Source organism: Pleuronectes platessa, chromosome 18, assembly GCF_947347685.1.
Source record: "Pleuronectes platessa chromosome 18, fPlePla1.1, whole genome shotgun sequence".
In the NCBI taxonomy this organism is placed as follows: Eukaryota; Metazoa; Chordata; class Actinopteri; order Pleuronectiformes; family Pleuronectidae; genus Pleuronectes; species Pleuronectes platessa.
In genome coordinates this window covers 21,329,144-21,349,403 of record NC_070643.1, presented here as the reverse complement: position 1 = coordinate 21,349,403, position 20,260 = coordinate 21,329,144, and the positions used below count along the sequence as shown (strand labels likewise).

The window sequence follows — 20,260 nt, the reverse complement described above, 5'->3', positions numbered from 1 at the left end:
ACAAACACATAAACCAACCAACAAACAGACACAACAAACACACAACAGACACAACCCTTTAACAGAGGTAAAACAACAAGCTCTTTAACAAGCTCAGTAGTCAGTTATAAAATGCCTATAATAAAAAACGCTGACTGGTCCCTGCACTGTTGTTTACATTTAATATTTAAAACATTACGTCACAAAGGTTTTTGCCTGATTTCACTGTCTTTCCTGTTCAGATGCAAATGAATGTTGATGGTATTACATTTTTTCAATATACATTGAGGAACTGCAGATAAGTTGCAGTATATATATTCTCCTTCGTTGACATATCTGATTTCTATTTTTGAGCTATTGTGTGAATAACTTTTTCTTCCCAACACACGGACACTTGCAATATTTTAACTGGTATCAATTGTGAACTGTTTACTCAATGTCTGATTATTTTGTCTTCCACAGAGAATCTTTCGTCTGTAAATCATTCCAGGTTTTTGTCGAATTGATTAGTAACACAATAACACAAAGTTCGCAATTCCAGCTCAACAAAATGCAGACACAACTTGAGCCTCAGAATTTATCAAACAAGTACAAGATAAATAATAATCATACATACTTGTCAGGGCCATACAAACGGAGAGTTAACAAAACAAACAGACACAAGACAATAGAGCATTTCTTCATAAACTGTTTTTTTTAACTTTATTCTCCTTAAGGGAAGAAACAGTCTGTTCAGATGAGCAGGAGGTGTAACTGTGCATACAGTATGCCAGAGTGTAGCATAAGAGGGAAGTTAATTACTGTATTATTATCAGGAAAATCAGTAATAACATTAACATGAATATTGGGAATGGGTTATTTTTCATAAAAAGACACAATGAAGTACAGGGAGGAGTATATGTGAAGACACCAGCCCTGTGTAGAGGCCGTCAGAGCATTGTGATTGGGTAGAGCACAAAAACATGGCAGCAGTGTCCCAGGCCAACGTCACAGCCTCATTACCTCCACCAAGGAGATCAGGTTTTTGTCTTGTTTCGTCGTTAGCAGAATATGCAAAAAACATACTGAACCTATTTCCATTAAATTTAGAGGGATGGGCCATGACCAAGGAAGAGGTTTAGGTCCAAATGTTAATGCTGGTCCTGGAATTGATTTGCACTTTCTTTAACATTATGAGATATATCAAAAATGTTGTTGCTTTCTCAGAGATTTCACGGATCTTTATGATAAAATATGTCATATTTATACGACTCATATTTATGAATGCTTGCAATTTTGTGCAGGTCCAAATGATAATCTGGATAGAGTGAAATTAAATGTGGTTTCAAAATAGGACTGCCTTTTTTTTATAATTAAGATTAACAAAGTTAAAGTGTTCATGGAGAAATTCCCAGCAGAACTACAGCAACAACAAACAATTTGTGAGAACCCTATTCTGGCAAATTCAAAGGATTATCTTATCCCCAACTCCATCTCTGCCAACTGCTCTGTAATGTTTGAGGTTCGGTTGAAGTCTAGAAAAGTTTAATGGATGAGTGTGATTGAAAGTGCAGCAAATTTTCCTTTAGTCACACATTACAGAAAGGACAAAAAACTACTAATTTAACAATCTTTTTGTAAATTTCCCAAAGACTTTTCTTTCTCATTCTTTGCAGACTTTGTTGAGCGTAGCAGTTACGTTCTGTCAGTGTGAAGGTGACCTGGGACACGGCCATGATTTGATACTTGTTCATTTGAGTTCCTTTAGTTTCTGTATATGCAATACACAGGACACACTTCCCTTATACAGATGAAAAAGTCTTTTCTATCTATTTTATGTACAGCATACTGAAATACAATAATGCCTCAGTTTGATAATAATGTGGATAATATTTGCAATACAGTTATAATGAAAGTAGTAATAATATGTATGAAAAGGTCTTTAAAAAAAGATTGATAACAGTACCTGTCAGCCATTTTTATCACACAATCATTATTTCCCCAACAATGTCGAGTTGGGCAGTCTCTACTCTCTGGAGGTTAGTTAACTGTCTTCCTCTGGATAAAAAAGGAACAAAAACACTCTGTACAGACTTTCCCCTGTTCCCTTCACATTCATGCACTCACGTGGCTTTCTCATCTATTGTTAACACGTTCCTCTGTTGGTAGAAAAATACATACATGATATATTAAAAAAAGTACAATGATGACAAACATAGGCGTGAAGTACTTCACTAAGTGCGTTCTTTTGACCCCTCCCACCCCAGCGACCCACTCGCTCCCTCTCGTGTTTACATCTTGCTCTGCTGCCGATCCCTCACATTTACTGCTTTCTCCAACCGCTCGTCTCGGTCGTTCAATACTTTGGGAAACGGCTCCTCAGCTCCTCAATGTCTGAGGAGGTTGGGTGTAAATAAGGACAACATGATTTGTGAAATGATCACTGAGATTCAGCCTCAGGCTTTAAACCAATTCCAGAACACACCACGCCCTTATCTTTCAGTAGCTCTGCGTCACTGTTTCAGTTGCATTAAAAAAAAAATTGTTTTCAAGACCGATTCCTTCTTCTTTCCCTCCCTTGTTTTGGCTTGAACAAAATACTGGAGAATGTTCAGATTAATGTGATCTGAATGTGTTATAAAACAACCACACCATTCTCTGGACTGTAAATGTGCAGAGAACAATGTAATTTTTCTTTTTACAGATATTTTACACCTCAATCCTCCAATGATGCATATTGCAAACAATGCAATAAAAAAGAGATGTGACACCGGTGAGCCGCTTTCAGCAAGATTCTCAGAGCAGGACTGCTGGTTTAGGATTTTAAGTGCATTTTAAAGAGCAAGTTGATTTAAGTTAAAATTGGAATAAAGATGCCTCAGGTCTGGATTTAATTTCCTCCTAAATAATCATCAAAAGACTTAAAATATCAGATGAGGATTCAGGAGTCTTCACAAACTGGAGGAACGTGGCTCCAGGCTGAAGAATAAACCTCTTATATCTCTTTCCTCGACCAGCATTTCTATTGAGAGAAACTTTGCACCATGTTGGCTCAGGAATCGGAAACATATAGTAAAATATCTGTGGTTGACCAAGTAATTTAATCCTCTACTCAACATTGAAGCTTCTTAAAATGTAGGAAAAATTGGCACTGACTGAATGAAATTAGACATTTTCAATCTTTGACCATAAGTGAGCAACTCCTTTGAAAAATTGTCACTCGAAGCCACAGGGAAGTGAAACCAAATGGATTCCACTGGTTCCTTATACAAGTATCAATAAATCAGATGATCTAGTTAACAAATTCCACCAAATCATAGCCATTTTTCTCCTTGTTTAAAAAAAGCTACAATATTGAATAGAGTCAAATTAGTTGTTCATTTGGACCTTTTTGATTTTACACTGCAGACACATTAAGTAATTCCTCAGAGTGGGAAGATGCAGCCTATGAGTTCATGTGCTCCACCTGTATGGCTGATGTGGAGACAGTGAGGCAAAGGTCTTTGTGGACCACTGGCAGGTCTGCCACAGAGACCGGTTTGTACTGGATCTCACCGGCTGCCACTGTCTTGTATTGATGCAGGTCAAACGGACACTGAACCACAGCTTCCGAGGATTGCTGGTAGCTGCCTTGGGGTCCTGCGTTAGGGTTCTGGTTGCTATTATTTGGGTTGTTCTGGCTTTGGAGCTGGCTCACTCTTCCTGCACCGCCTCCTCTCCCTCGGCCACGGCCTCGGCCCCTGCCCCCTCCTCCACCTGGCGTCAGGCCCTGGGCCTGCTGAGCAGCTACTGTTGCTGCCACTGTTAGTGGGTCGGGGTTGTGCTTCCTCATGTGTTTCATTAGATACGTCTCCTGTAGTAAAGGAGAGAGAAATAGAAGATAGATGAGGGCAGGAAAAAAAAAAGGGGTAAATCAAAGTTCAGTGGTTTCTTGTCTACGTTTCTGTCAAAGACCCTGTTCAGACCTGACATCAACATCCTGAGTGATTCCAGCACAAGTTCAGGTCTGAACGCACCCAAATGCCTCCAGAATACATCTTGCATCTGATCACTCAGGCCACATTTGGACACATTCAGGATGCATTCATGGACAAAGTTAGACCAGAGTCTGTCTCTTCTGTTAAACCTTAATGTGAGAGCTTACCGAGGTATAGGATCGGTTACACAGGCCGCAGGAGAAGAGCTTGGCGTGTTTGACAGTGTGTGTGGACAGGTGCACCTCCAGGCTGGCAGCATCGGTGTAACCACGGTTACAGTTGTGGCACTTGAATGGCTTGTCTTTGTTGTGCTGCCGACGGTGAGACTGAAGGGAGGAAACATACAGGGGGGGGGGGGGGGGTCAGTTAAGAAAGACCAAAATAGATAAGAGGAAATAAAATCAGAGAACATTTCATCGGCAGTGAATTTTTTTACCTGTAGGTTGGACAACTGAGTGAAAGCTTTTTCACAGCCAGGATGGTTACACTTGTACGGCCGGTCACCGGTGTGAATCCTACAAAAACAGAGTTTATCACAGGCATAGAGAAAATGAAAATGTGAGTGATTTGCATTATTGTGAGTAATTAGTATGTTTCCCCGAATCCAAACCAACATAGTGTATATCAGTTTCCCACGGCATCACAAATCACTGTTGACATGCATGCACAAGCATTACGACCAAAGCTTGGTATTTTCTCACGCTTTAGTTCCTCCTTCATTTAATTTCACTTAAATAAAAACATTATTCTCGTTTTATTAGGATTAAAAGTTAAGTTTCACTTTAACCCCGGTACAACATGGCAAATCATCATGTCTTACACATTTTCAAGATGTTATAAACACTCTACACACCAGCTCCCATACATGCAGACATAAACACACACTCAGACGTTCGAATCCACCCAGCCCAGCCCAGACCAGTACCGTGTGTGCTGCTGTAGGTGACTGAGCTGCCTGAATGTTTTCTGGCAGTAGGAGCAGGAGTAGGGCTTGGCCCCAGTGTGGATGCGGATGTGCTGGGACAGGTAGCTGGAGTTGGCAAACGACTTGGAGCAGTGGGGACACTTGTGGGGCTTGGACTCAGTGTGGTTTCTAACACCAGGACCGGAGGGTTGAAGGGGATGGAGAGAGAAACAGAGAGAGAAACAGCGAGAGATTTTTAAGCTACAGCATGACCAAAATTCATGATGAACTGAACCAAATCATGCGTTTAACAGGATCTGCGATCACACGTGTTGATCATAGATTGTTAAGCACGACAGTGTGCTCTTTGTGCTGCGTCTGAGTTGTGAAAACACAGAACAAAAACATACAGCAAGCACAGTCACACTTTCTCTCTCTCTCTCTCTCTCTCTTGCAGTCTCTCTCTCTCTCTCTCGCAGTCTCTCTCTATTTGGTAAGGGTGTGTATTATGTATAATATATGTGAATATCTGGCCAAAGGAGCAAATCTTCCTGTTAAAAACGAATGGCCTGAATCCCCAAAAGAAAAGCCAGTGCATGGCAATAAGGTAAATGAAAACATAAAGAAGGTGAATGACAAGGTCAAACATCAAATTAAAACATTTATCTGAGCTGTGACGACATGAACAGGAGAAAGCTGCTTTCATTGTTAAACACATGTCCAACCCTTCTCTGATAAGCAGCTTTGTGCCTTTTGCAGATGGGATCATGCAGGTGGTGAAAACATGCAGGGTTACTTGGTGTAGAAAAAAGGCAGACAATAATGTGCACTGGTTTAAAGCAACAATGTGTAATGTTTACTGAGCATCAGCGCCCCCTGCAGCCACACGTGGTGATTCATTCTGTTGGGCTTCATGTCCGAGCGATGAAGTGGTGTTAATGAGGAGAAAAAAGTGTTAAGTGGAGCTCTGACTGTCGTCCCACTCACTGAAAGCAGGATATTACTCATGATCCCCGGCTTCCTGAACCAGAAGAGCTCTGCTGTAACAAATCCAGCAAACTCTGTTTAGACGTTTTCATATTTTAAACGTTTTCTGGCTGAATATTGGAGATAATCACTTTTAATGTTTTCTAAGACTTTTTAACGGATATACAGTTCAGCTTTACTCTTCAACTTGCTGCACCTGATTCTGAGAACGTCAATTTTATTGAAAAGGGGACGGTTTAAAAATAATAAGTGACACCTACGACAGAGAAAGATTTGCAGAGGGTGATTCGAACATGATTCAAAGATAGAGGTGGATCCAAAGAGTAACCAAGACCAGGCAACATACATGCAATACCAAGCCAAGCCAAGCGTATGATGGTAACACGGGCAGGATGAGAAACGTAACATCAGCTTCCTGAGAAATTCAGGTATATTTCAGTGGCAACTGGTTCTGTAAGATGACAACCTCAACCAACCACCAGAGCATCCATCACCGCACTTTGATGGATTTTAGCTCATAATTCACTGAGTCCTCTTCTGGTTATATCTCAGTTACAAGAAAAGAAATTGAAGAATACACAAAATAACAATCTTTGCTTTAATACGAGCGTCGCACTCTAAAAAGTGATGGCTCGATTGTGCAAAAAGGGGTTTACACTGTCAACACACTCCCAATAAATCTCTAACTTACCATCCCTTCCTCCCTTCACTCATCACCACACACAGACCCACACACAACAGAAACACACATGCACAAGAATGCAACTCCCCCCAACCCCCTCCACAGACACACACGACCCACTCAGCTCAGTACCGTGTGTGCTGCTGTAGGTGACTGAGCTGCCTGAATGTTTTCTGGCAGTAGGTGCAGGAGTAGGGCTTGGCCCCGCTGTGGATGCGGATGTGCTGGGACAGGTAGCTGGAGTTGGCAAACGACTTGGAGCAGTGGGGGCACTTGTGGGGCTTGGCCTCGGTGTGGGACTTGGCGTGGATCTGCATGTCGGACTTGCTGAAGAACGTCACTGCACACATCCGACACCTTGGTGAGTGAGGGAGAAAGACAGAGAGAAGAAAATCTTTATAGATTTAATTTACAAATCCTGAACATTCCCATGATAATAGCTTCTGTATTGACATGTTCTGACCGTTTTCTCTAATGAAAATAATCGAATCTAATCGACTACCTGTAGGATTTGGGGCCATCCTTGCTAGTATGATCATCCTCATCATTTGACAGGTCGTATGGATCAGCAGTGTGGTGCTACAACACAATGTCAACATATTAGTTTTGCTGAGAGGGAAAGAAAATATATACTCTATATACAATATACATGTAAGTATGTATATATGATAGGCACCTGTCCACCAGCAGCTAGATGAGCAAGTATTAATGTATCACTTCCTGGAGGGAGGACCCCACCTACTCCCGCCACTCTGCTCATCACCTGTTTGCTCTTCCTGCCTCGCTTTGATGGTGTCGGCATTACAACAGCAGGAGGGAGGGCAAAGTCCTGCTTCTTGTCTGGAAACAAGAGAAAAGTCAAAAGAAACTAGGGGCTGCGTTCCAGGTGGCGCTGTTGAGCCATTTTGCCACGCCCATTTCCAAATACTCCAGAATACATAAATTTTCACCACTTTCTAATTTACTGCAAACTTTAGCAACTTTTTGAGCCTGTTGAAGCCCTCAAAAAGCCCATTCTTTCATCCAGAGAAAATAAATAATGATAACAATAATCATTTCAATTTCAATAGGGCCTCCCACCGTTCGGTGCTCGGGCCCTAAAAAGAGAAAAGGCAGGGCGGAGACAGAGAGGGTGACTATTAGAGATGGAAAAATCCAACACTCATCACTTGCATGACTAGTTCCTGCCTCAGGATGTGAGATAGACATGAGCATGTCCATGATTGCACATGATGGATACATGTGGAAGTGACTGAAGTGATGGGGACTGTACCTGTGTTTGAGGGGTGCACTGCAGACACTATCATGGTGGTGGCAGTGTGGGGTCCAGCTACAAAGGACTGCGTGGAGGCAGTGGGGACCAGTGTGCCTTGGGGGGTGGTGATCACTAACCCCGCTAAGAGGAAAACATTTTTAATTTCACTCTCTAGGCATGTGAGACTATTAATCCTTTTACAACAGACTATTTGGATTAAAATTATTTGGACCATTATTCGTTCAGGTGCTAAACTTGTATCTTAAAGGAGATTTATGATATATTTTCATTGTTTTTTTCCTCTTGTGTGTTACATAGATTTTAATGTGTGTAAAAGTTCTTAAAATTTTAAAAGCTTAAGGTCCAAACACTGACCAATCACAGCAGACTAGGCGTTACAGAAGTGGGACTTAAAGAGACAGGAGCTTAAACCAAGAGATTGAGACAGAGGCTGACAAGAGGAGCTGCAGCGATGGACAGTTTGAGGAAAGTGATGTTTGCTCTGAACATTAGCGCATGTTAAGCTTTTACAGTAATAACACTAACTAAAATGTTCAACCTGAACATGTGCAGGTGTCTCCTTATGTCTCCTTTAAAACCTGGGAATAATGACACTGAGTAGAAAGAGACTTTACTGGATCTAAAGAAAATGTTCAGATCCAGATTCGTTGCAGCTGTTGTTGAATCTTAGTTTTCCTGACGCTCATGCACCCATCTCACCAACACATATCATACGACTACAGGGAGATGGTGAATGGAGTGGGGGATGTCATGACTCAAGAAAGAAGAAGGTGGGACACAGCAGCCCACTAACCTGCAGTCATGATGCCCGTGGAGGGAACAGGCACAACCGTGACGTTTTGGGAGGTTTGCGATTGGTGCAGGTGCCCCCCTCCGCCACCTCCCCCTGCGCTGCCCCCACTTCCTTCCTGTTTCGGGACCAGTCGAACACCGGCCCCTGAGTCCACTGAGCCGGGGATGGCGAGCACAGCCATAGGGTAGTGGGGGGAGGAGGTGGACGACGTAGAGGATTGAGAGAAGGAGGCTGCATTGGCCTTCTCCAGGCCTAGCTGCTCCTTTGCCTTGTTCAGGAACATGGCGTTCTCAATCTAAACAAGGATGAGTGGAGGGGTGGGATTGTGGAAAGAGGAAGGAGGAGAGGAAGAGTGAAGGAATAATGAGGAAAAGAGTGAAGAATGGGTAAGGGTTACATTTTGGAGTAACAACAGGGTAATGGTGAGGTTGAGAAGAAAATGAGAATGAATAAAGAAAGAGGGATGAGGAACCAGGGGTTGTGAAGAGGTGAGGAAGAGGAAAAGTAGCATAATGATAATTATTGGAGTCGGAAGATGAATGAGGAAGAAAGAAGTTGCAAAGGACAAAGAGAAAAGGACCAAAAAAAAAATTCAAGATATGTGGGAAGACAGGCAGAAGAAAAGTGACGCATGGTTTACATTGAGAAAAAGGGAGTGAAAGATGAAGGTTCACAGAGGAAAAAAACGTAAGATGAAAAAGAGAAGATAAAAGATGATGTGGAGAAAATAGTGTGATGGTGAAAGAAGAAGGAATGGAAGAAGAATAGAGAGAATAAGGGGAGGTTTCCCAAAGCAGGATGAGGAGAGCGAAGGATGGGAGTGGGTTAGGGAGAAGACGAGGAGGAGAGGAAGGCAGTGGGAGAGTGAGAGAGGAGAGAACGAAGGTATGGTGAGATGCAAAAAGTGAATGAAAACAAGAGATAAGAGAGGTTGAAGAGAGGAGAGGGACAGGAGTGATCACGTGAACCTTCACAGAACTCAAGTAACTTTAATGTGAGGTTAACTTGACCAGCTAAGTGAGTGGTGTCATTTAAAACAAGTTCAGGGTCAAGACCACTACACCATGTGTATTTCAAGACAATTACAACAATAAGGTTGTCTCTACCTGTCCTTGTACAGTTGGGATAGGAGACCAAAAGTATGATGAGTTGAAATGAGAATCGTCCATTATTTCTGTAATTAAAAAGCAAGACACTTAGAAAACACCCGTCCTCCTCCTCCTCCTCACTATGACCTTGTATGAACCATCATCTTCGTTTGTTTCCTTTCCTTGTCTCCTCTCCTCCGAACACGTCACGTTTAAGGATCAGTGTGGAGTTGGAAGCCTTTGAAATTTCAAGGTGCCTGAAATGCTTTTCAGATTTATGCTGCTGTGTTTGTCTTTCTTAGTTTGATCAGATTCACAGAGAAGATGATGTGAAAGGAATCAGGCGAAGATGTTCAATCCCAGAAGGGATGGATGCCAGAGCTGAAACACTAATGATCATCAGTCTTGGAGGCTTTTTGTAATGTTTCATGACAAAGTCCATGCACTTGCTCAATAGTCTCTTAGACAGCATGTGTTGCTGTAAACGAATATCACAATCTCAGAGTGGTGGCCTTAACCGCGATATGTTAGTGAGTCTCATTTTGGATAACGAGTCATTGTTAACGTGCCAGAAAGTCATTGGTGAGGTAACATGGCTGACTTCTAAATAACGTCCTTTCTAAGAGTGCCTATGGTTTATTGAAAACAACACCCGCTGTTTAAAGCTTCATTCAGAAACAGTTGCTCCTGATCTTTTCAGGAACTTTTAATGCCTGCTCCCTTTATAAAATGTGAGAGCGAGCACATGTGAGAAAACAGCAGGAAACTCACAGCGAAGCGAGTGGGTGTGTTTTAACATTTCGTGCGACTGACGCAAAATTGAAAGAATGTTACGATGGGAATGAGCTGACTAAGAAAAGGCAACGAGATTCCAAAGCTTTGGGCGACAACGGCCATCGCTGTTGTCAACAAAACCATGTGATTTCCTCATCAGGACTTGTGTCATGTCCTGTTTGCTCCACCCCTCGCCTGAATGTTCTGGGGATTTTCCTGTGGATGTGAACACTTTGACTTGCACAATCTCCTGCTGCCTCTTCATGTGTGGAGGAAACCCCGGGAAATGTCCAAACCCAATTTTTTAAAACATTTTCCTTCGTTCGCGTCTGAAAACAGCTTTTCACCCTGATAACTCCACCTGTTTCCTGACACACAGGCAACACATCCTCTGCAGCACACAGGAGGAAGTGTCATAGTTTCATCGTCTGATGTCGGCATGCGTTTGCACTTTATTTTCAACACACTCCGCTCCTGCTGCAACAGTAAAATGAGCTATGAGACCGGACTTTGTGTTTGCATGTGAAGTCTGTTTACATGCAGAGCCACCAGAAGCATGCATGTGATTACATGTCAGTAAAGATGAGCTGACATGTAGTGTAACGAACAGGCCCATGAAAGATAAACTTCAGACATGAACTATTGACACAGATAATCTAAGGTGACGCTATATCGCTTATATCTCGTGCAACATTGGCAGAGTGTAATAATACATGTGCATGTGTTATTTCCCATGAGCCTCCTCTCTGCAGCTGCACCACCTGTAAATGTCGGGGAAACCTCTAAAAGGCAGAATCAGTGCAGGTATGTGGCAGCTCGGTGGCAGATCTGAGATCTGCTCCTCAGAGCCGTGTTTCCGTCCAGGGACCCGAGAGACATTTGTGAACGCGGGTCACAAGCCGCCTGCAGAGCTGTGGTACAGCTAGCCGCGGGCTAACGTTAGCAGCTGCGTAAACAAACACGAACTACGGTCGGATGGACGGAGCAGCTCGACACTAGCGCTAGCTGCTAGCAGGACGAGGGGCGCTAGCAGCTAACTCGCCTCCATGAATGTTCTCCTTTTGTTCGCTGCAGCCACACACAGGCCCGTGTGTCGCTGCGGGGAAGCAGGTGAGTAAACACGGACACGCTCGCTCGCTCCCTACGCCCCCATCCTCCACTCGGTGCTCATCTCACTGCGAGAACAGGGAAACTGAAAAAGTCTCCGATTTAAAAAAAAAAAAAAAAAAAAAAAACAGAAGACAGAAAAAACGCAGGAGTGAGGCAGACGCAGCTCGGTGCAGACTTCCGGCGGCCGGTGCTGCGCGAGCCCGTGGAAATAACACTTGTTTCACGGTTGGTTAACGGCTCCGGGGATAATTACCGGTGGGATCGGGGTCCCGTCGACCCCCCGCGGCCTCCGCACGTCCCGACGGAGGAAACTTTGTGGAAATCCTCAAACCTCAGATCTGCCTCTTTTTTCTTCTTCGCTTTTTTTCCCTCCGGCTCGTCGTCAGCGTCAAGTCGCACATAGTCAACCCGCAGCATTTCCGGTCCCACCTTTCAGAAATAAAACCACCGCAGTTAACAGGCTATTCGGCTTTAAAGGGAAAGTTCAGCGAGAACCATTACAATTCACCTGCTTTCTACTGACCACTATTACTGGGTGAAGTGTTTGAGTCTACAAAACAGTTTCATGTTTCATATTCCCCTAATCTTGATATGACTGTTTGCTCTCTGGTGATTTATCCTATTGTTTTCATTCTTCCCACTATTTGCTGTATTTGATACCAATGGATAGATTGAGTGATTGATAGTTTGATTGATAGATACTTTATTGATCCCAATGAAATGCTAATGGGGATATTGACAATGCAAATATTAATTATAAGGTGATTGAAGTATCCGAGGCAGAGTACTGAAGCCAAATATAAATACAGATTTGAAGATGAATACCTGACGCTATACTAAGTTGTGCATTAGACTAACATGGTGACAGATGGCGTCAATTACTTCCCTTGCCTCAGTGAAAGCTACCCCCATAACTCTCCTGTTATAGAGATTGTTTAGAAAGAGAAATCCCTGTGAGCCGGGATCCACATGAACTTGACTTGTGTTTCACCTAAATCTTACACACGGGACCTCTATGGGATATTTCAGCCATAAATGAAAATACAGTCATTATCTAGTCACCGCTATGATAGTAATAATGAACTTTGTTTATATAAAACCTTTTAAAAACAGAGTTTACAAAGTGCTTTGACAGCAAAGCAAGAAAAGTAAATCTGAGAAATATTAATCTGCAGGATGCAATGTGACAAGAGGCCACACGACCACATCTAATTGGAAACAAGGTCATGTTCAAATTAAATGAATAAATATAGAGCTGTGTCACATGAAAACTCAGGTTTGTCTCACTTGTGAAAGAGAACAATCTTACTTCCTGTATCTTTTGAACTATCCCACGCTAACTTGACACAGCTGCCAACCTCACAGAGTGTCTTCCGGTGCAATAATTACCTTGTCAGTGTGAATGCATCATTATATCAGATGCTTCGTGAATGCTGGTCTAATAAATGTCATAATCTTTAGCACAACACAATTTTCCAAATGATGACAATAGTCCCACACACCTTTCAAAACTTATAATTTCTGCAGTGCTTGTGTATCTGTCACAGAAACAGGGCCAGTGTCGAGGTTGCACGTTTGAATCCCTGGAGTAAAAAAATTAGTATTCCTAGTTCGGTGCAAACAGAAAAAAAAATCTACAATTTGTGTCGGATCAATGAAAACAAATCTTTGTTTATTAGGATCTCAATGTGCATGTGAGCGCTGGCCTTCATGCAGTCACCATAAATAACATTAACCAGTTACAATTCAACAGAAACACAACTTACACAATGATGCAAAATAGAAAAAGGAATACAAATACAGCAGCAGCAACATGCACAAATCAGAACAACAAAAAAACAGTAGATAAGATATGAGCAACGTAATAAATAGACGACAGGAATTAATTACTCTCTTCTCAGAAAGAGAAAAAAAATTGCAATTTAATGACATTTGTAACGTGTACAAATTGTGGAAAAACATTTCGCTAAAACACGACCAGAATAATTTAAATTCAACAGAGTGGTATTTTCCAGGAGTTGAAATAACACAGAAAACCACAAAATGGATTAAACTATCTTAAATACATTTATGATGAAACAGTGCTGTTAGTAGAATTGTTAATGGTAACAGTGCTACATTAATACTGCATCAAATATCAAATATATACTGTATAAGTACATCTATGTTCATACACAGTGTAGCATCAGTAGAACACTTCAAGTCACTTCAATACAGAAGCACAAAGATGACACTTCCTACCTGACGGGACCGTGAAGAAGCACAAAGTGAAGCTCATGCATTCTCAAGATTACAGTTAGTGTGACAGGTGTCTGTGGCTGTGTGATAACAGCAGTGTTCATCTTCCAATAAATATAATTTACTTTTTAGAAAGCTGCTTTAATTAATTTGGCTGTACGGTATCCAGCAGTGCACGCAGCGAGGCGTTCAGGGCTGGGTGTCATGCAGAGGAGAGAGAAACAAACTTTTGGTTGAATTAACTGCCGTCAAAAAGCCACGACAAAACAAAATGTGCAACAAATACTTTCCAACAAATGACACTAAAGAAACGTAAACATGTTTTCTTGGGTAAATTCCTCAACTGTTTGTGTGTCTGTTGACACCTTAAATTAGGAAATAAATAAGATAGGGTGCCCACGTGAAACATGATTTAATACCCAGCCCCAGGGGTTGTGGTGAGGTAGAGGGCGATAGAGTGAGAGTTATGATATACAGTTGATAGTTTTATAAATAGTTTGAGCAGTTCAGAGATAAATCTTCATGAGCATCATCCTTCTGTGTGACAGATACATCTAAGATAAGAAGCTGCCAATATCCTTTTCTCTCCACTAGTTTATCGCTTCTGATCAAATCTATCATCTCCTCACATTAGACTTACTTAAAAAACAATAATCATACATATATCCTCATTTTAGTACAGTAATCCTATTGTTTTCCATAAGACATACAAGAGCTGCTACATTACGGGCTTCTATAAAACAAAATGCACCACTTTGCTTAAGAATACATCCAGTAAATACAGTAGTATTAGGATGTGAACACTCATCATCATATGTCAATATTTATATATTTAAAATCTTAGAGAATTATGGTATTTAATACCAGATACTGTATTAGAGTGGTATAACTTAATCAAAGGGACCTTACAATACATATTTTCAAAAAAACAATGAAGTTAATACTGGTGCAGCAGGATAAGACGAGAAGAATTCACCAAACATCGTAAACGGTGAAAACACATAAAATATTAAAACAGTTAACATGTACGGGATAAAGCCACACAGACATATTTAAAGATGGTATCATAACACTGATTATGTTTAATCTGCAACCATCTGAGATAACACTAAGTACTTATGTTGTTTTTATTAATGTATGTGTTTTAATGATTTTGTTTATTAAATAAAATAACAATTAAAATATTTCAGGATTGACAAATCCTTAACTCCTTCATGTAGTAAATATCAATTCTGATTGAAACGCGTGACATGCTGAACCTACAGGGGGCGGTGTTGTATTGGACTGTGTAGAGGTTGTAGATTAGTGATGAAGGTTTTGGTCCATTTGCATTAAACTTTCATGTTAAGATGCACTTAAGGTTTGGCAGCAAGGCAACGCACACAGGCAGTTATAGAGGAGACATTACAGGTACACACAGACAGTGGAGCAGGGCACACACACACACACACACACACACACACACACACAGTGACATTAAGAGAAGAAGAAAGTACAGGATACGAGACTTCGGTTACATTTGTTGCTTATTTCAGTTTTCACATCTGATTATATCAATGAAAATCAATTAACAACTCTGAATTTTGTGATATAACGCTGAGGAGGCGTTTTAGTTTTAAAACCCAGAGTCTGTAGAGGATGTACTCAGTGGACACATGGATCATATAAGAACACATATTTTGAAACAACAACTGTAACTGAAGCCAGAGGATCACAATTCTTTCTCCCAAATCAAAGCTTACAATCAGTGACACAAAGGAAAATTAAGAAAGTGAAAGAGTTTTTCACGACACAGAAACGTCACAGAAGATGTTGGTGGAGGAAGGGACATACTACATGAGAGTTGTTAGGGCGGAGGAAGGAGGCCATGAGAGCAGACTCGTGCAGAGAGTCCAGGCAGAAGATAAACGACAGCTGGAGATGATTCTCTTCACCCTGTACGAGAGGTCGCCTGCACCAAGGAGCGATCGGAGGGAAATAAAGAATTCATTAAAGTTTAAAATCAGCCGAAGGTTTGGATCACCCACCACCAGGGGCTAAAAAACACAACTTAATGGAATTAGAATGTTGTAAACAATAGTTTTGAACACTTAACCTAATTAAACTTAAGCAGCGATGGTATGTTGGGCTTGTGTGTTTGTTTGTGTTATTTTGTGTCTAGTGGCCAAACCTTGTACTATCATTGGGTTTAGGTGCAGGAGAGCGTTACCAGGGAGATGCTGATTCCGGTCAGGTTCTCCACGGCCTCAGGGAGACGGGTCATGACGTCCAACACCTCTCCCGCCAGTTTGGCTGCGCCCACTTCGCCTCCTCCACTGGACACCATGATAACTTTGTTGGCCTCACACAGAGGCTTGCTGATCTCTTCTGCCATCTGGTGGAAGACAACGGAAATGTTCAAACTCGTGCAGAGGAAACGTGAAGATCGGATCAGGAGGCGGATCCTTGAAGTTGTCGTGGGCTGTAAAAGATATGGTCTCTCACCAGAGGCAGTTTCTCCAGCAGCATGTCCACCATGGCTCCATCCTTGTACTGCTGGAAGGCCTCCGCCTTCTTTGACATCTGCTCCGCCTCTGCACGACCTTTGGCCTCCACTGCAAACGCCTCAGCCTCTGCTTTAATCTAAAGGAAGTAAGAGGATGGGTTTCATTTCCTAGAAAACACAAAGCTGGTCAAGAGGCCACATCAATCAGACAAGATCAATACTGAATATATAAAATTCTCAATGTTATCTCCATCTTAAGCTTTTAAAATAAAATGACCGACCAGCTGAGTTGAGGTTCTGTGACTCACCCTGATGGATTCTGCCTCAGCTTCTGCCTCCATGATCAACTTAAGACTGGACAGAGAGAAAGAAACGCAGACTCCGTCTCAAACAGCCCCATGTAATAATTATAATAATTCTTGTCTTGCTTCTTACGACAAAGACAAAAGACAAAAGTAAACTGAGAATGAACGTTAACAACTCACCGCTGAGCTTCAGCGAGTTTCTCCAGACGGTAGCGCTCAGCCTCTGCAGGTTTCTTCACCTTGGCCTCCAGCTCCTTCTCCCTGCGGGAGATCTCCTGCTCCTGCAGCATGATCTGCTGCGTCCTCTCCACAACCTGCACCTGCATCTTCTCCTCCTCGATACGCTGCTTCGTCTTTGCAACCTGGAAAAGGACGAATATGTTAAAGATAAGCAGAGGACGATGTTATCAGTTAAGATTCTTGTCGAGAGTCAACAATTTAAAAACTGCAAGGTGCTGATGAATGCACCGTACAATGTAGGATACATGAATACCTTAGAGTTCAATCATGACATAATCCAGATGTTATTTACTCTTGTGTACCTGCAGCTGATAGGCCATCTCCGACTCAGCCTTCTTAGTGTTGACCTCAATGTCATAGGCTGCTTTCTTCAGCTCATAGTCCCTCTGGGACTTTGCCATCTCGATCTCATTCTTGTACTGAGCAGAGACTTTCTCCTGCATCGCGTGGGCTTCCTGCAGAGACACAGACACACACAGCACGAAACAATAATGAGCAAGTAAAAAAAAAACATGATCAATGGGAATAACTCATAACTCAATATGAAGCCCCTTTGCCACTGGTTAAAAAAACAAAAAAACAATGTGAACGTATATAGTCATCGAACAATCCCAGGTCACGTGACTCGGCAGAAGACACAAAGGCAGGACAGCGAGATGAGAGAGCGCCTCCTCATCTGGGACATTTGTGACATTGACCATGACGGAATAAACCAAAGCAAAACTCTACGAGCAATGTAAAGGATTCAAGTGAAAAGTGTCTGATACTTTAAAGTCCTCTACAAGCAAGAAGATCTCAAAGACGGCCTCAGTCACATCCTCAAAACAAAGAACACAATAGACTCGCTACTCGGTGAAAAGAGGTTTTTCTTGCCGTGAGAACCGGCTCCGTGGAGGAACAACAGAACACCTCACCCTGATTACAGCATCTCTCTTGAACTGGGCCTCTCCCATGCGAGCGTCTTTCTGCACCTGGGCTGTGCGACCTTTTCCCAGGGAATGCAGGTAATCCTGCGTCCCACAGGAGAGAGACCATCACACATGTTCAATCATGGCCGACATTGAAATCTTGCAGTGCATCACATACGTTTTTTGATGCATTAGAGTTTGTGATGCGGTTATTGTGGACCAGTACCTGGTCGTCGTGAACGTCTTTGAGCGTGTAGCTGACCACACTGATGCCCATGTTGACCAGGTCTGAGGACGCCACCTTGAAAACCTGCTCGGAGAACTTCTTCCGGTCCTTGTAGATCTCCTGTAGGGGGAAGATGTTTAGTGTGATGGGGGAGTCGGGCAATCTCTGTCTCAATAACCAGTCGCACGCTGCTGGAAATCATCACATTTCATTAACTATCACTTCAACAAACCGAGTCACCTCGACGGTCAGGTGGGCGATGATGGCGCGCTGGTGCCCCTCCAGCGTCTCCAAGGCGATATGAGCAATCTCCGGCTCTGACTTCCCCATGAACATCTGGCAGGCTGCAGCCAGCATCTGCTTATTCTGACCCTGGATCTTCATCTGCAGGAAACAGCAACTCGTTTACATCAAGAACACATCACAACACTGATGTCTTCTTGTATGAGAAGCCAAGTCATGTTGAAGTCAAAGCCAAGTCATGTGGATCAAACTATAAAGTCTAAAGTTCACATCAAATACATTCTCCCCAAAGATAGTTCATGTCATTTTATGGAAGTTGCAAAAACACATTGGGTGAAATGTAATGATTGACAGCTGAGACTGACTCAATCACTACTGGACAGTCTCTGGCTCCTGATGATGTCATCGACGTGAGATGGCAGCGTTCAAATCCTCAATATTTTAGCTTCATTTCTGGATAGTGGGAGGAAGTGGAGATGGGACGTCCATCTTTCTCTGATGCTCACTGACCTGGGCTATCCCTGTGACGGAGATGGGCACTCCGTGGCGGGTGTAGACTTTATCGCTCTTCACATTCAGAGTCAGAGTGTTCAGGGAAATCCTGGAGATGGGCAGGGTAAAGATATAAAAAACACATTTATTGATGGATTATAAATTGCTCTAATGGTTTAAAGTGTCTCTGTCTCTGCTTTGTGTTTGTCATGTTGAGTTTCCAGTACTGAGCGCAGGGCTGAGCTGGTTCAGGACGAAGGCCGGTTACAACACAGACAAACAAACATGGAGTTTGGTGCCTGGAAGGGAAAGTAAGTAATGTGGGAGGAGCAGCAGTTAACCCACCTCTGTATCTGCTGAATACACGGGAAGACGAACACTCGGCCTCCAGGTATCATCAGAGGAGGAGACCGACAGAAACCTGGGAGAGATCAAGAGGAGCCTCGAGTCAGAGACTTTCCTCACATCAGAATTTATTAGTTACTCAAATACCATAGATAGTAATTGTTTAACTGCTATTTAAAAAAAATGATCTTTTAATTAATTGTATATCAGGTAGATTTTGTCCACTTTGTACAAACCATCGAATGGATGGAAATGACATCAATATGCTCGATATGGAAAAGTGTTGTATTTGATAAACGGACGTGTGCGTCTTTTTACCTGACACCACCATAGCCTCGTTGGGACCACAGGTGTAGAACATGTCTGCTGCTGCTGCTTCAGCCGGGAGACGTCACAAAGCAGCAGGACGATGCTTCAATCCAAAGAACCTGCAAACAATCACATTTAATAGAGGAAATCTTTATGGGCTCCACATCTGGTCTCTCTCTCTCTTCTCTCTTTCCCGTTTTTCTCTGCTCACCAACCGAAGTCGTCCACACTGAATCTGGATCTGCAGGTTTATTCCAGTGAATGAGTTTTTCTCTCCATTTGTAAAAGTGCTGCTCGTTGTGGGAACTGTCTGTTTCTCTAGAATTTTCAAGGTCTTCATCTTCTATGTAAAAGCCTTGAGATAATGTATTTTCTAATTCAGCGTTGTATAAATTAAATTGCATCTACTATTTTATTATTATTCAGATCAAACACAAAGTAGATTAAAATACACATAAAGGCACGAGAGGAAAAATCATATAAGTCCACAACTGACATATTTAAATGTACTTTAATCGGAATTTTTGGTTTAAAAATCTAAAGTGTATTAATACATATAAAGAATATAAATCTGCCTCTTCTCTGACTCATTAGATGGAGACAGTGGTTCCAGAGCAGAGAACAGACAAGAGGCTAAAATCGAATTAACACCAATTTTGCACAACCACAATAAAAAAACCTAATACGCAGAATAGAGTAAATAACGATTGAATCAGTGAAACGTGACTGACGCTGCTCGCCGCTAAATGTCTGTTACACGTCAGTGAGCAGAGAAGAAGAGAGAATGTGGAGCTCACCTGTCGGAGCAGAGGAGCTGAGTCCAGGTGACTGTTGGTGAATTGAATCTGAATCTCTCTCTCATCGGACTCTGAAGATGATGAAGATGATGATGATGTAAACACAACACCGGGCTCCAACTC

The 20,260-nt window shown here is 42.3% G+C and overlaps 2 protein-coding genes across 4 annotated transcripts; both read right to left on the bottom strand.

Moving 5' to 3' along the window:
• Window positions 1-654: 654 nt before the first annotated feature.
• Window positions 655-11,951, bottom strand: znf384a (zinc finger protein 384 a). 3 transcript variants are annotated; one of them, XM_053446255.1, is made up of 11 exons: window positions 11,803-11,951; window positions 9,684-9,751; window positions 8,578-8,872; window positions 7,782-7,904; window positions 7,185-7,348; window positions 7,011-7,087; window positions 6,641-6,865; window positions 4,861-5,028; window positions 4,372-4,450; window positions 4,103-4,261; window positions 655-3,811 (listed from the first exon to the last, which is right to left on the bottom strand). In XM_053446255.1, exons 2-11 carry the CDS (start codon window positions 9,744-9,746, stop codon window positions 3,404-3,406), a joined length of 1,761 nt encoding a protein of 586 aa, XP_053302230.1. In that variant the 5' UTR covers window positions 9,747-9,751; window positions 11,803-11,951; the 3' UTR covers window positions 655-3,403. The 3 variants fall into 3 exon arrangements, with proteins under 3 accessions (XP_053302230.1, XP_053302232.1, XP_053302231.1); XM_053446257.1 differs by lacking the exon at window positions 4,861-5,028; XM_053446256.1 differs by lacking the exon at window positions 7,782-7,904.
• Window positions 11,952-15,975: 4,024 nt separating this feature from the next.
• On the bottom strand, window positions 15,976-19,459 carry flot1a (flotillin 1a). The gene is made up of 11 exons (XM_053446371.1): window positions 19,350-19,459; window positions 19,032-19,107; window positions 18,705-18,795; window positions 18,192-18,335; window positions 17,952-18,071; window positions 17,732-17,827; window positions 17,120-17,272; window positions 16,758-16,939; window positions 16,581-16,626; window positions 16,272-16,409; window positions 15,976-16,161 (listed from the first exon to the last, which is right to left on the bottom strand). Exons 1-11 carry the CDS (start codon window positions 19,390-19,392, stop codon window positions 15,976-15,978), a joined length of 1,275 nt encoding a protein of 424 aa, XP_053302346.1. The 5' UTR covers window positions 19,393-19,459.
• Window positions 19,460-20,260: the final 801 nt, after the last annotated feature.

Excerpts from the sequence above, each read along its gene's own strand:
- flot1a (XM_053446371.1), bottom strand. The coding sequence starts at position 19,392 with ATGTTCTACACCTGTGGTCCCAACGAGGCTATGGTGGTGTCAG. Across the intron at positions 17,273-17,731 it reads AGAGAGATGCTGTAATCAGG|GAAGCCCACGCGATGCAGGA; the intron begins GTGAGGTGTTCT and ends GTGTCTCTGCAG. Across the intron at positions 16,162-16,271 it reads TGCTGGAGAAACTGCCTCTG|ATGGCAGAAGAGATCAGCAA; the intron begins GTGAGAGACCAT and ends GTCTTCCACCAG.
- znf384a (XM_053446255.1), bottom strand. The coding sequence starts at position 9,746 with ATGGACGATTCTCATTTCAACTCATCATACTTTTGGTCTCCTATCCCA. Across the intron at positions 7,905-8,577 it reads CACGGGCATCATGACTGCAG|CGGGGTTAGTGATCACCACC; the intron begins GTTAGTGGGCTG and ends TTTTCCTCTTAG. Across the intron at positions 3,812-4,102 it reads GTAACCGATCCTATACCTCG|GAGACGTATCTAATGAAACA; the intron begins GTAAGCTCTCAC and ends CCTTTACTACAG.